Source organism: Rhinopithecus bieti, unplaced genomic scaffold, assembly GCF_001698545.2.
Source record: "Rhinopithecus bieti isolate Rb0 unplaced genomic scaffold, ASM169854v2 scaffold_3734, whole genome shotgun sequence".
Lineage (NCBI taxonomy): Eukaryota > Metazoa > Chordata > Mammalia > Primates > Cercopithecidae > Rhinopithecus > Rhinopithecus bieti.
In genome coordinates this window covers 5,350,628-5,363,339 of record NW_016804423.1, presented here as the reverse complement: position 1 = coordinate 5,363,339, position 12,712 = coordinate 5,350,628, and the positions used below count along the sequence as shown (strand labels likewise).

General features: G+C 42.8%; 1 protein-coding gene across 1 annotated transcript; it reads left to right on the top strand.

The window, feature by feature from the left end:
* The first annotated feature begins 312 nt into the window (after positions 1-312).
* On the top strand, positions 313-12,222 carry LOC108527078 (gamma-tubulin complex component 3-like). The gene is made up of 3 exons (XM_017868247.1): positions 313-572; positions 8,005-8,121; positions 11,078-12,222. The coding sequence occupies exons 1-3, from the start codon at positions 408-410 to the stop codon at positions 11,234-11,236; spliced, it is 441 nt and encodes a 146-aa protein (XP_017723736.1). The 5' UTR covers positions 313-407; the 3' UTR covers positions 11,237-12,222.
* The last annotated feature ends 490 nt before the right edge of the window (positions 12,223-12,712 follow it).

Sequence of the window (12,712 nt, the reverse complement as noted above, 5' to 3'; positions counted from 1 at the left end):
CTGCCTCAGCCTCCCAAAGTGCTGGGATTACAGGCGTGAGCCACTGTGCCCGGCTCCTATTCGTTTTTAAGTCTTGGAATAGTTTTACTCATTACTACCTGCTATCTAGCTTTGAAATTTGGTCAGAACATCATTTTTGTAAACTTGTGAGGATTGGAGATGATTTGCAGAGAGCTCCTGGCCCACCCTGGGACTCGGGCAGTCACAGTTGCTCTTGTTACAGGTGCAGGTGGTGCATGTTTTGCTGGTGCCCAGCGCAGCACTGCTCGGCAGGAGGGTTCAGGATATGTGTGGTGAGGGAATGAATGAACAGCTAATGAACACTTTGGGAATTTTAGTTGATATCTTTTATATCTTTTCACTAAATATCAATGTTTTAAGAAACTTAGCTTGTTGAGGCTCTATTCATGAAACATTGTCATCTCTTTCAGGCACTCTTAAATCAACTTAGAGCTGTGTTTGATCAAATTATTGAACTTCAGAATGCTCAAGATGCCATATACAGAGCTGCTCTGGAAGAATTGCAGAGACGATTACAGTTTGAAGAGAAAAAGAAACAGCGTGAAATTGAGGTATGGTCTTTACACTTGTGAATTTATCTATTTGAATAATGAACTCCTTGCCACACACGATAATCACAAATGCCAACAAATAACTTACTTGCCAAAATTGTCAGACAGGTTGAGATGTGCCTATACTGCGTTTGAAGTCCTGAGAAATCACTGACAGTTGTAAAGAGAGAGGGGCCACCCTCACTGTCATCATCATCCTGTTTCACAAAATAAATAAAAACAGCAACATTGATGAGAATCACAAGTCTCCTGCCTGTTTTCGTTACTAAGTGCCACAATGCCGACGTCACCTGTCGGAGTCTCCACAGCCGCCTCCACTGTGCATCACTCTGGTGTTTGAAGCTTGTGGATCATGCACCATGCTGCATTTTGTAAACGTGTGCATCTACAGATGCTCCTGAACTTACAGCAGGCTTATGTCCCAATAAGCACCTTCTACATTGAAAGTGCATTTAATACAGATGGAGCATCCCTAATCTGAAATATGAAAAGCTCCTAAACCTGAAACTTTTTCATCTCTGACATGACGTCACAAGTGGGAAATTACACACCTGACTCCTTTGCTTTCTGATGGCTTATTGTACACAAACTTTGTTTCCTGCAGAAAATTATAAAAAATATATAAGTTTACCTTCAGGCTACTATGTATTTAAGGTGTGTATGAAGCACGAATGAATTTCATGTGTAGACTTGCGTCCCCTCTCCAAGACATCTCATTGTGTATATGCAAATACTGCAAAATCTGAAATTCAAAATACTTCTGGTCCCAGGCATTTCAGATAAAGGATACTCAACCTGTACCCTGATAAACCCATTGTTAAAGTAAAAAAAACCTTAAGTCACACAATCTTAAGTTGGAGACTGTGTATGTATGTTTATATACCTGTAATGTAAGTATATGTGTATATATAATATGTATAGGTATATATGTATGTGTGTGTGTGCATTGCATGTGTGTGTGTTTACAGGTACATGCATATATGTGTGTGTGTACATGTATGTGTACATGAACCAAATTTCTGTACTTAAACAGTTATTTTCAGATTTATTAAGCAAGTTTGGCTGTTTATGGGATTTCTTTTATTTTCTATGATCTGTATAATCTTTTACTTTTTCAAGATACAGTCATGTGCCACACAACATTTTGGTCAATGACAGACTGCATATATGACAGTGGTCCCATAAAATTATAATGCTGTGTTTTCACTGTACCTTTTCTACGTTTAGATATGTTAGCTACACAAATACTTACCATTGTGTTACAGTTGCCTACAGTGTTTAGTACAGTCACACGCTGCCCAGGTTTGCAGCCTGGGAGCATAGGCTGTGCCATATAGCCAGGGTGTCGGCGGCTGCACCGCTGAGGTTTGTGTAAGGCACTCAGTGATGTTCACACAGGGACAAAACCACCCAGCGATGCATTTCTCGGCATGTGTCTGTCTTTAATGTCATATGACGGTACTAACTCATGGGATTGTCAAAGACATGATTCAGTCAGTACAGTTCGGTTAGTTTTACTTTTGAGTATTGTTTTCCTTAAAGCCTGTGTTAGAGGACCACATGTAGCTTAGAGAGTGCTCCACGGGGAGCACAAGTTATTTCTTTGGTGTATTTTGGAAACATTTGTATCGCTGAGGGCTCTCATTATTCAGAGCGGATTTCGGTAATTCTGAAGTGTTGTCGAGTTGGCACACAGAAGCTCCTGGACCTCGTCCAGGCAACCCTGTGGATAACTTAAAGTCAGACGTACTCACGATTCTGCCTAACTCTGTAACTTCCTGACTTTGTGCCTTTGGGTGGCTCACCTCCCTGAGATGTCGTTTCCTTATCTGTAAAATGGGTGATAAGGAATATGACCTCACATGTGATGATATATGACGCTTATTTAGTAGGCGTTCAGTGCATGCTGGCCACTGCCATTTGTAAAACTGCCCGTGTGCCCCAGAGAAGCTTCCATTCTAGAGAATTACTAAACTGTCTAAAAATCGACCAAAATCAGTTCTTCGGATTTTAACCCTGTGCTAATAGCACATCCGCCGGCCATGTGGGAGTGGAAGGTTCTCTTGGGCACTTAGCTGTCACAGTGAGTGGGACAGATGAACAGGCCACGTCCATGCTGATTCAGGATATTCCATTCAGACTTCCTTAAGGATACAGGAAGAGACACAAAAGCTAAAACCGTATCCGAGAAGTTAGTTAAGTTCAAAAGGCAAGATAATATTCAAAGCCATCATTTCAACCTGAGGTCCCCTGAAAGTTCTGAAGAGATCATGCAAGTCGCCTCCTGGAAAGGGGACAGAGGCCCGGGTGTGTGCTGGGACCGAAGCGGCGCCCGCCGGCTGCACCCCCTGGTGCCGCCATGTCCTCCTTGTGCTGCCGTTGGGTGGGGGACTCCAAAGGGTCCTTCTCCTCCTCCTCATGGCGCTTCTGTTTCTTTCCACTTTTCTTCTCACACACTATAAATATCAATTTATAGTGATTTTACAATACAAATGTAGGATTAAAGGACTTTTACTTTCATTTTTTATCAAGGTATCTTCAATGTTGAAAACCTTGGTTTCTAACATGATGATACTTAATTATTTGCCGTCTTATGATAATGCATCCGTGCACACACCCATACGTGTGACTGTCTCAGAATGAGAATCCCGATGCTGCCACCGATATGGAAACCGTATAGTTTTGAAAATAGTTTTACTTTTTTTGCAGTTTTTTTTTTGAGGGAAAAAATATTTCTTCTATTATTCTAATAATTTTAAAAAATTTTTTACCGAAATTTTTTCCACTGAATAGAAGCGTTCAAATTCCACGTGGTAATGTCCTTGAAATTATTCTGCTCCCATAAAGGTCTTCCACCAACTCACTGCACGGCTGGGTTAAGTGGTTTAATTTTGGCTTTTAGTTTGTAGGGATTGCTTTTACTTATCAAACAGAATTGAATATAGTTATCTAAGATAGTAACCTGATGCCACAACAGAGCATCTGGGGAGTTTGGTTTTGTTGCTGTCTGTGTCCTAGTATTGTAAACAAGGATTGCGAAATCCACAGTATTATCACACTGGTAGATCAAAACGATAATGTGTTACAAGTTTCAGCTTATTCCAAGCATAGAACCCTCCCTGTTATCATTCTAATGAAATTATTGTAATTCATGTTTATAAACTAAAGGGGAAAAATCATATGATCATCTCAATAGATGGAGAAAATCATTTAATATCAAGTAAAACCCAATAAAAAGGTTTGCATGAATAATCTTATAATAAAACATCATACTTGGGGTGAAATATTGGAAGCACATCCCTGGATGAGACACACACACTCCTGCACTGATGCTCCCAGCCAGGGCTGCGAGCTGAGAGCAAGTACAGAGAGAAGGAAAGAAAGCTGGCATTTTGTTGTTGTTACAAAAGTCTGTGGTTGTGTAGAATGAAACTAGACCCCATGTGTCTTCCCATGTGCAAAAATCAGATCGAAATGGATTAAAGACTTAAATCTAAGACCTCACATTATGGAACTACTAAAGGCAAACATTGGGGGAAACTAGGACATTGGTCTGGGCAAAGATGTCTTGAGTAATACTCTACGAGCAATGGCAAAAATGGACACATGGGGTCACAACAAGTTAACAAGCTTCTGCACCCAAAGGAAGCAATCAACAAAGTGAAGAGGCAGCCCAGAGAACGGGAGAAAATATCTGCAAACTACCCATTGGCGAGGGATTGATAACCAGAATATATAAGGAGCTCAAACAGCTTAACTGGAAAAAAACTAGTAATTCAGTTAAAAAATGGGCAAAGGATCTGAAAGGACATTTCTCGAAAGAAGACATGCAAATGGCAAACAGGCATCTGAAAAGGTGCTCAGCATCATGGATTATCGGAGACATGCAGATCAAAACTACAGTGTGCTGTCATCTCACCCCAGTTAAAATGGCTTTTATCCAAAAGTCAGGCAAGAACAAATGCTGACGAGGATGTGAAGAAAAGGGAACCCTCGCACACTGCTGAGGGAACGTGAATTAGTCCAGCCACCGTGGACGTAAGTTTATAGTCGAGTACATGTATGTCCTTAAGTTATAGAATAAGATCACCATAGTTAAAAGAGTGGTGTGGGCTCAAGGAAAGACAAGTAAGTGGAGCAGGGTAAGGTCCAGAAGCCCACAGGTAGACTTTACTCTGTGGCATGTGGCGCTGAGAGCCATGGGGCCTGGGCCTAATTAGGCAGCATTGGCTAATTTTAAACAGCTCAAAATATACTGTTTTACTCTACTAAGTTTAGATGTTTAATGTTAAAATTTTAAAGGCATACACCAACAAATGTTGGTCAGGATGTGAGACAACTCTTCTGCTGCTGGTTCTGGATAAAGTGGAATAACCACTTTGCAATACTGTTAGGCAGTGACCAGTGCTGAACTCAGGACTACTCTGACCCAGCATTCTCTCTCCTAGGTGTAGTGCCCAACAGAAGTGCGTCTCAGGCACACCAGGCTCCATTCCCACAGCCAGGGTGTCTCAGGCACACCAGGCCCCGTTCCCATAGCTGGGGCCTCTCAGGCACACCAGGCCCCGTTCCCATAGCCAGGGCTTCTCCGGGAGGAGAGGTGGTGATTGGAAGGGGCCACAGGAACATCTGGGTGCTGAGTTGCCCTTGCTCTGCATCTGCATAGGGGTGACCTGGGCATATTCATCTTGTGATAACTTATTAAGCTGTTCACGGATGAGTGTTTACACTTTTTTATTTGTGTTATACTACAGTAAAATAGTATATTTCAAAAATTTGTTTAAAGAAATAAAAGAAGTTGGTGAGGAAAAGATGGGAAGTAGTGTAAATACTGTTATTTCTTTATCTTTTGTAACCAAGCATCAAAAGATACTGTTTAAAGCTCATAAATGAAGTAAAACAGGTATACATATGTTAAAAGATGTTAGAGATATGAATAGAATGTTTTCTAAAATCAGATGGCAAAAGGAAGGAGGACAATAATTATTATTGCCCAGATTAGAATATTGATATCATCTGAAGAAAAAGATGGTATGTTTTATGAAGTATAGGTAAAAAGGTAACCACTGGGACACAGTGTCACTGCCTGGCTATTAGAAGAAATATAGGTGATATGGTAGAAGATTACCACCCTCAAACTGGAAAGCGTAGTATAAATATGAAGACAGAACTAAGAGCACATGTATGTCACGTCAATCAGGGGACTTGGGTTCAACCCACATAGTGAAAGAAAAAGCTGCTCAGTAGAGATGGTGTTTGCTTGATGCCCCGGGGGCGGTGCTGGATGGCTTGTAGCTGAGGGCGGAAGGTCATTATCTGGGCAGACCTACAAATTGGGAAGTTCTGGCCGGGCGCGGTGACTCACGCCTGTAATCCCAGCTCTTAGAGAGGCAGAGGTGGGAGGATAGCTTGAGCCCAGGAGTTGGAGACCTGCCTGGGCGTTGCCCGTTTTCCACAAAAAGGCGGGAGGGGGGAAGAAGACAAATTGGGAAGTTCTGGTGTAGAACAGAGTGATAGTTTATAAAGAAAACAGTGGACATGAACAAGGCATATAAAGCAAATTAAATTCTTCGAAGGAAAGCAGGTTGTGGTTCAGAGCAGAAAACAGGAAACATGGCAGGAAGGGCGCGTTGGAGTGATGGGAGGAGCAGGGCACAGTGAGGACCACGCAGAGCAGGCTTCCTGCAAGGCCCAGGTCACGCCGTATCAGTACTCACTTAGAAAACCACCAGCAAACAAGGAGAAATGGGTCAAAACACATGGATATTAGATGAATAATCAGTTTCTTACAGACTATGAAAATAAAATGCACATAAATAAGAAAATATGAAAATTCATAACTGCCTATATTAATAAATTGGAGAGAATGAAAGTAAATAAACATCCCACTCAAAAAGTTGGAAAAGCAGGAATGAAACCTAAAGAAAAAGCCAAAGGACATAATTAGTAAAGATGAAAGTGAAAATTAGTGAATCAGAAAACAAGTTAATAAAGTCCAAGAGCTGGGCCTTTTTGGGGGCCAAGGAGTGGAGGGAAATTAAGCCATGAAGGAATCTGAGAGGTAGTGGGAGGAGAAGGCACAAACTTACAAAACAAGTGAAAAGAACATACTCTTTTGCTCAGCTCTGTGGAAAAAATCTACTTGAAGGAAATGATTTTCCATAGGTTTCTGAAATTGGCCCCATGAGAGAAGGGAGATTGTAAGCAGAACAAATACTAAAGAAGAAACAGAGCCATCGAAGGGCTCCCACCAAAAAGCATCAGGTCAGCCGTGCTGAGAAAGCCTCCCAAGCGCACCAGTGGTCAGCTTTGTGCTCTGTGAATTGTTTCAAGTCAGAAAAGGAGAGTTTCTAGCTTGTGTAGGAAGCATCACGAGGCTGATGCCCTATCTGAGAAAAAACAAATCTGGGTTATAAATATTGATGGACAAATTTCACATAAAATAGAATTGAAAAGTGGCTAGCAGAATTTAAAAGCATAATTTATGAAGACTGGGATTTATTTCAGGAATGCGTAGGTTTGGAAAATCCAGTAGTATAATTCACCATATTTGACAAGCGAATTAAATCATGGCTGGGAGCGGTGGCTCCTGCCTGTAATCCCTGCACTTTGGGAGGCCGAGGCGGGCAGATCACCTGAGGTCAGGAGTTCGAGACAAGCCTGGTCAACATGGTGAAACCTTGTCTCTACTAAAAATACAAAATTAGCCGGGCATGGTGGTTCATGCCTATAATCCCAGCTACTCGGGAGGCTGAGGCAGAAGAATCACTTGAACCCAGGAGGCTGAGGTTGCAGTGAGCCGAGGTCGCGCCATTGCATTCTAGCCTGGGAGAGCGAAACTCCACCTCAAAAAAAAAAAAAAAAAAAAAAATTCCTATATATGCTATCTGAGAAGACATTTAGTCAAATTCATCATTGATTGAAAATGATCTTAAAAATAGAAATAAATGGGTATATCTCCAGTACTGAAAAATACATCATGGTTACGGAACTAGAAGCATTCTCATTAAAGTCAAGATACTAGTTTAAAGGGTGCAGACACTTTGAGCCAGCTGGTTCCACTTTCACACATACTGTCTTTGTTGTATAAAAGCGTGTACAGCATGAGGGAAGGATAGAAGGCTGTTTATCACACTAAATGAGATGAATTATATACATTGTTACATGTTATACAATGTGATATTAAAAACAACAGAGGCAGTTCTCTGTGCCCAAATGTGTTCATATGAAATATTTTCAAGATACATTGTTAACTGGAAAAAGTAAGCTGGAGAGCAGTCTGGCATCAGAAAATTACTGTGAAAGTGTTGAACAGTACAGACAGGCATAAAAAGCAGACACCTCCCGCTCCTCACATACCTGTTTTCAGCCCTACTCTGTAACCTGTTTTCCATCGTGATTTTACTTATATTTGGTACTTTTGATTCTCCAGGGCCAGTGGGGAGTGACGGCAGCAGAGGAAGAGGAGGAAAATAAGAGGATTGGAGAATTTAAAGAATCTATACCGAAAATGTGCTCACAGTTGCGAATATTGACCCATTTCTACCAGGTGTGTATGAGGAGTGGCTCTTCACACCCCTCTACCCATGTTCTGTTCCTGACACTTGCTTTCACAGTGACGAGAGCTGAGTCAGCCCTGTCAGTCTGGCACTTGTGTAGGTTTGAGTAGCACCCATGGTGGACCCTGTGACCCTCTGGGGGACTCAGGTATACCTGGGCTCCGGGCATTGCCAGTGTGCCGCCAGTGAGCACCCTGGCAAAGGGTGGCCCCTGTGCTCCCCCGTGGTGGGTGTGGGGACCCGGGGGTGGCCCCTGCACTCCTCTGTGCTGGGTATGGGGCCCCGGGGGTGGCCCCGGCACTTCCCTGTGGTGGGATATGGGGACCCAGGGGTAGTTCCTGCGCTCCCCCGTGGTGGGTGTGGGGACCTGGGGTGGCCCCTGCGCTTCCGTGTGGTGGGATGTGGGGACCCAGGGCTAGCTCCTGTGCTCCCCCGTGGTGGGTGTGGGGACTCGGGGGTGGCCTCTGTGCTCCCCTGTGGTGGGACTGTGGGGACCTGCAGGCATCTCTGCAGCCTTCACTTGGGCTTTTCAGTGACTCCCAGTGGGGACCGTCCCTGAGGCAGCTGCCCAGCCTGGGTGAGGGGCCGGCCAGCCAGCAGACATTGTATAGACCCCAGAAGGCTAGGGACGGCTGCTCTGCACGTCTGTACCTCTGCTTTTGCCTCCATGTATGGGTCCAGTTTCTCATTTCTTCCATTTCTCAGTGTGATCTTAGAAGTAGAGATGAAAAGATTTCATGAAAAATATTTGTGTTTAGTCGCTGATCAGTAATCGTGGAGCATCAATCCTGTAGCCCTCCAACATCGTGGGTTTGTGTGCTGGTGCCTTCATGTGGTTCAGAATTGAAAGCGAGACTCACTCGCTCTGTTCTGTGGGCATCTAGTTTGTTTCCCAGGTCCTCATACCTTTTTTTTTTTTTTGAGATCAAGTCTCGCTCTGTCACCCAGGCTGCAGTGCAGTGGTGTGATCTTGGCTCACTGCAACCCTCACCTCGTGGGTTCAAACGATTCTACTGCCTCAGCCTCCTGAGTAGCTGGGATTACAAGCATGCACCACCACACCCGGCTAATTGTTATATTTTTAGTAGAGAACAGGGTTTCACTATGTTGGCCAGACTGGTCTTGAACTCCTGACCTCAAGTGATCCACCTGCCTCAGCCTCCCAAAGTGCTGGGATTACAGGCGTGAGTCACCATGCCCGGCCCTCATACTTTTTAAATATTCATTTTTCTTCAAAGTAACTAAGGAGGAACGTTGTCGCTTTTACAAGTGGTCTTACTCTGACCTTGGCCTACTTTTTGCATTCTTGTTGAAGTTCATAAAAGGGGTAGTGACTGGCAGTCATGTTGTGTGCACAGGCGTCCCTATTGAATGGTGTTTGGACACGATGCCTTCTTGAACTCATGTTATTTGTGCAGTATGTATTCCTGTTTCTTAAACATGGACACCTAGTGGTTAGGTCCACACAACTCACTAACATCAGATGGACAAATCCTTTGTGTGGCTACAAGGGAGCAGTGTGGAATTGTGAAGATTTGTCTGTGCTTATTTCTGAGAGAGACAACGATGTTCTTGTTCATGGTTCCACATTTCCCTGAGGGAGTTAATACATTTTTGAAAAGTAATTTTAATTACTGTAATCCCAATTTTACTCAAATTACAGTCTTAAATCTGAATGGTAATGATTTACAAAGAAGATTCTTTTCTGTAACAGCAGAAGTCTGTCTCTGCTCTCTGTGGTGGTGCCGGAGACAGCAGGGTGTTACTGCCATTGACTGGGAAAGAACATCCAGTCTCAAACCTGTGAAGAAATATTCTTAGATTTCCTTTTAGTCGGTTTCACAGATCGTTGTATTTCGATTTCATCACATCATCACAAAATAGGAAGTCATTTGGGCAATATAACTTCTTAGGCGTATTCTTCTCCCCTTAGGAGTGTTCTTCTCCCCTCACCTAAAAAGGCAGTGATACACACACACATACATGCACTCGTGCGCACACACACACAAAGTATTTGCCTGATCAGAGGTGAAGTTACTTTTATCAACACACCAGAGCCTGTGCCCAGACCTGCCTGTGAGCTTTGGCATTCGTGTTTCTGACCAGAAGCTGGGAAGGGGCAGCGATAGCTGGTGAAGACTTGGGTGGGGCTTGGTGAGGGCGCGGTGCCTCAGTGACTTTTCTCTGCAGATGAGGCCTTTCCAGGCCAGTAGCTCCCGTGAACAGATCAGCACCCGGTGGCATGGAGCAGGCTCCGGCACTGGGCAGGCATGGAACAGGCTCCGGCACTGGGCAGGCATGGGCCTGTACTCAGTACGCAAGTCTTTCAGCCTGAAATAGAAGCAGCCAGTCCTTTCGTCTTATCAGAGTTAGGGGAAACTTCTGTCACATCTTTACAAACGCCCTTCAGTAACAGGATGGTAGTGACACCAGTGCCCATGAAGAGGGCGGCTGCAGCCTCACGTACAGCAGCTAGACCCACAGACCCGACTGATGCTCTCAATTTGTTCTCCAGTGAGGGCTCTAGGACGAAATCCTCTTTTGTGAGTCATGTGAAAGATGAACTCTGTGGCACTGAGTTCTGCATTCAAAATAAAAAGAATAGAATGTTCTAACATCTGTTACTTTGCTGTTTTGCTTATTCTTGTGGAACTTAAGAACAAAGTGAAAAAACCTATTGGTTAGTTGTTTTCAAATAAAATGTATTCTTCACTAATTTGTCCTTGTGAAAGGGCGCCTGTTCCTAATGCAGGTGCACTGGCCATCTGCACTCCAGGGTCCCAGCAGCTCTCGCTCCCTGGACACCTGCCCTGGTGGGCATTTACTAAGGCCCTGTTGATCTGGAAGGAAAAACAGACCCAACCCAAAGGGGATTAAGGTCTGGGGAATACATTTGTGGGTCGTTCTTTTCTGAAACAATATTTTACTCCTTTTGCTTCTTTTCAGGGTATTGTGCAGCAGTTTTTGGTGTTACTGACAACCAGCTCTGATGAAAGTCTTCGGTTTCTTAGCTTCAGGCTGGATTTCAATGAGCATTACAAAGCCAGGGAGCCCAGGCTCCGCGTGTCTCTGGGTACCAGGGGGCGGCGCAGCTCCCACACGTGAAGCTTGCGGTCCTCGCAGGGAGCTGCAGATGATGTTCATTGCACTGCTAGACACGAAATTCCCATCGACATCCTCCAGGACCTGCATGCGGCAGGTGTCCTGCCCTTCCGCCCACGAGTGCGCCATGTTTCAGTGGAGCGGCGTGCGGGAGAAGCCACGTCGTGGTTCTCACGTCGGAGTCGAATGCATTTGTAAATCACTAAGTCAAGTAGGCTGGCTGCCCTGTTCACATTTGTCTCTAAAAGTCTTCATCGCTAAAAGATACCACCATTTGCTGAGGCTTCTTAAGCTTTCTATGTTATACTTTATATTTGTCACTTTAAAAAATCCATTTCTTTTAGAAAAAATTAGGGTGATAGCATATTCATTAGTTAAGATGGTAACGTCATTACTATTTTTTTAACATCCTCTTTAGAGGTAATTTTGTTAACATAACCAAAATTAAATTGAAACAAAATGTCCCAACTAAGAACATATATAGAGCATTTTATTTTTTTTGAGTGTTGTAAAATATTAGCCTCTGTGAGATCCTTTGTATCTTAATGCATTACCTTTACACATATTTATTCTTATTTTCTCTCCTTCCAGAGTTTACATTTTATATTTAATTTACTATTTCAGATTTTAAAATAGTATAGAAAAAAGTAGGAGTGATAGAGAACAAAAATACTCTTACACAGTGCAACCCAAATACCGTGAATGCATCAGCTAAAGCAGCGTGTACATAGGAATGATGAGAAAAAGTTAATGGAGTATTTTATTTTCAAAGTTCCTGATAAGCATTGGAAAGAAATCGACATGGATAATGAAGATTTCCTTTTTCCTTGCCTATTTTTTCATTGTAAATATTTATATACTACTGACCAAGATGTTGGGGTGGGGGGGATTGTTTTTTGTAAAAATGTCATTATCAGGTCACATAAATCTGCCTTTATGTTGCATAAGTGAAAATTTAGAAAATTAAAAGCAATTATCTTTCAGAGGCATTCGTTATTTCTTGAATAGTTAAGGAAGGGACAGTTTACTTGCTGGATTTGAGGGTTGATAGGATTTGATTTAATATACTACAGCATATGAATTATTTAATCAACGAAACCAGGAAATTAGACTTTGCATGACTTTCAGCGTAGAAGCAAAGGCAATGCCATCACTCAGGCCTCAGGAGCTTTAGTTACCTGAATCCACCTCTGACTCCTTTAGGTGTGAATTCCATTTAAAACTAAAGGGGCTGTCAGGAATCTTGGCCATGCAGAAACGAATCCCTGGCGAAGGCCAGAAATTCAATGTTATTTTAGTTTTAAACTTCATAAAGTCAGAAATTTGAAACAGGTTTTTCTACTGCAAGGTTTTCTAGAAATTATGGCATATTGTGTATCTCTGAGAGAGGTTTGCCCAGGTTACTGACCATGCAGCCAGATTTTATTTTATTTTATTTTATTTTATTTTATGTTATTTTATTTTATATTTTATTTTATT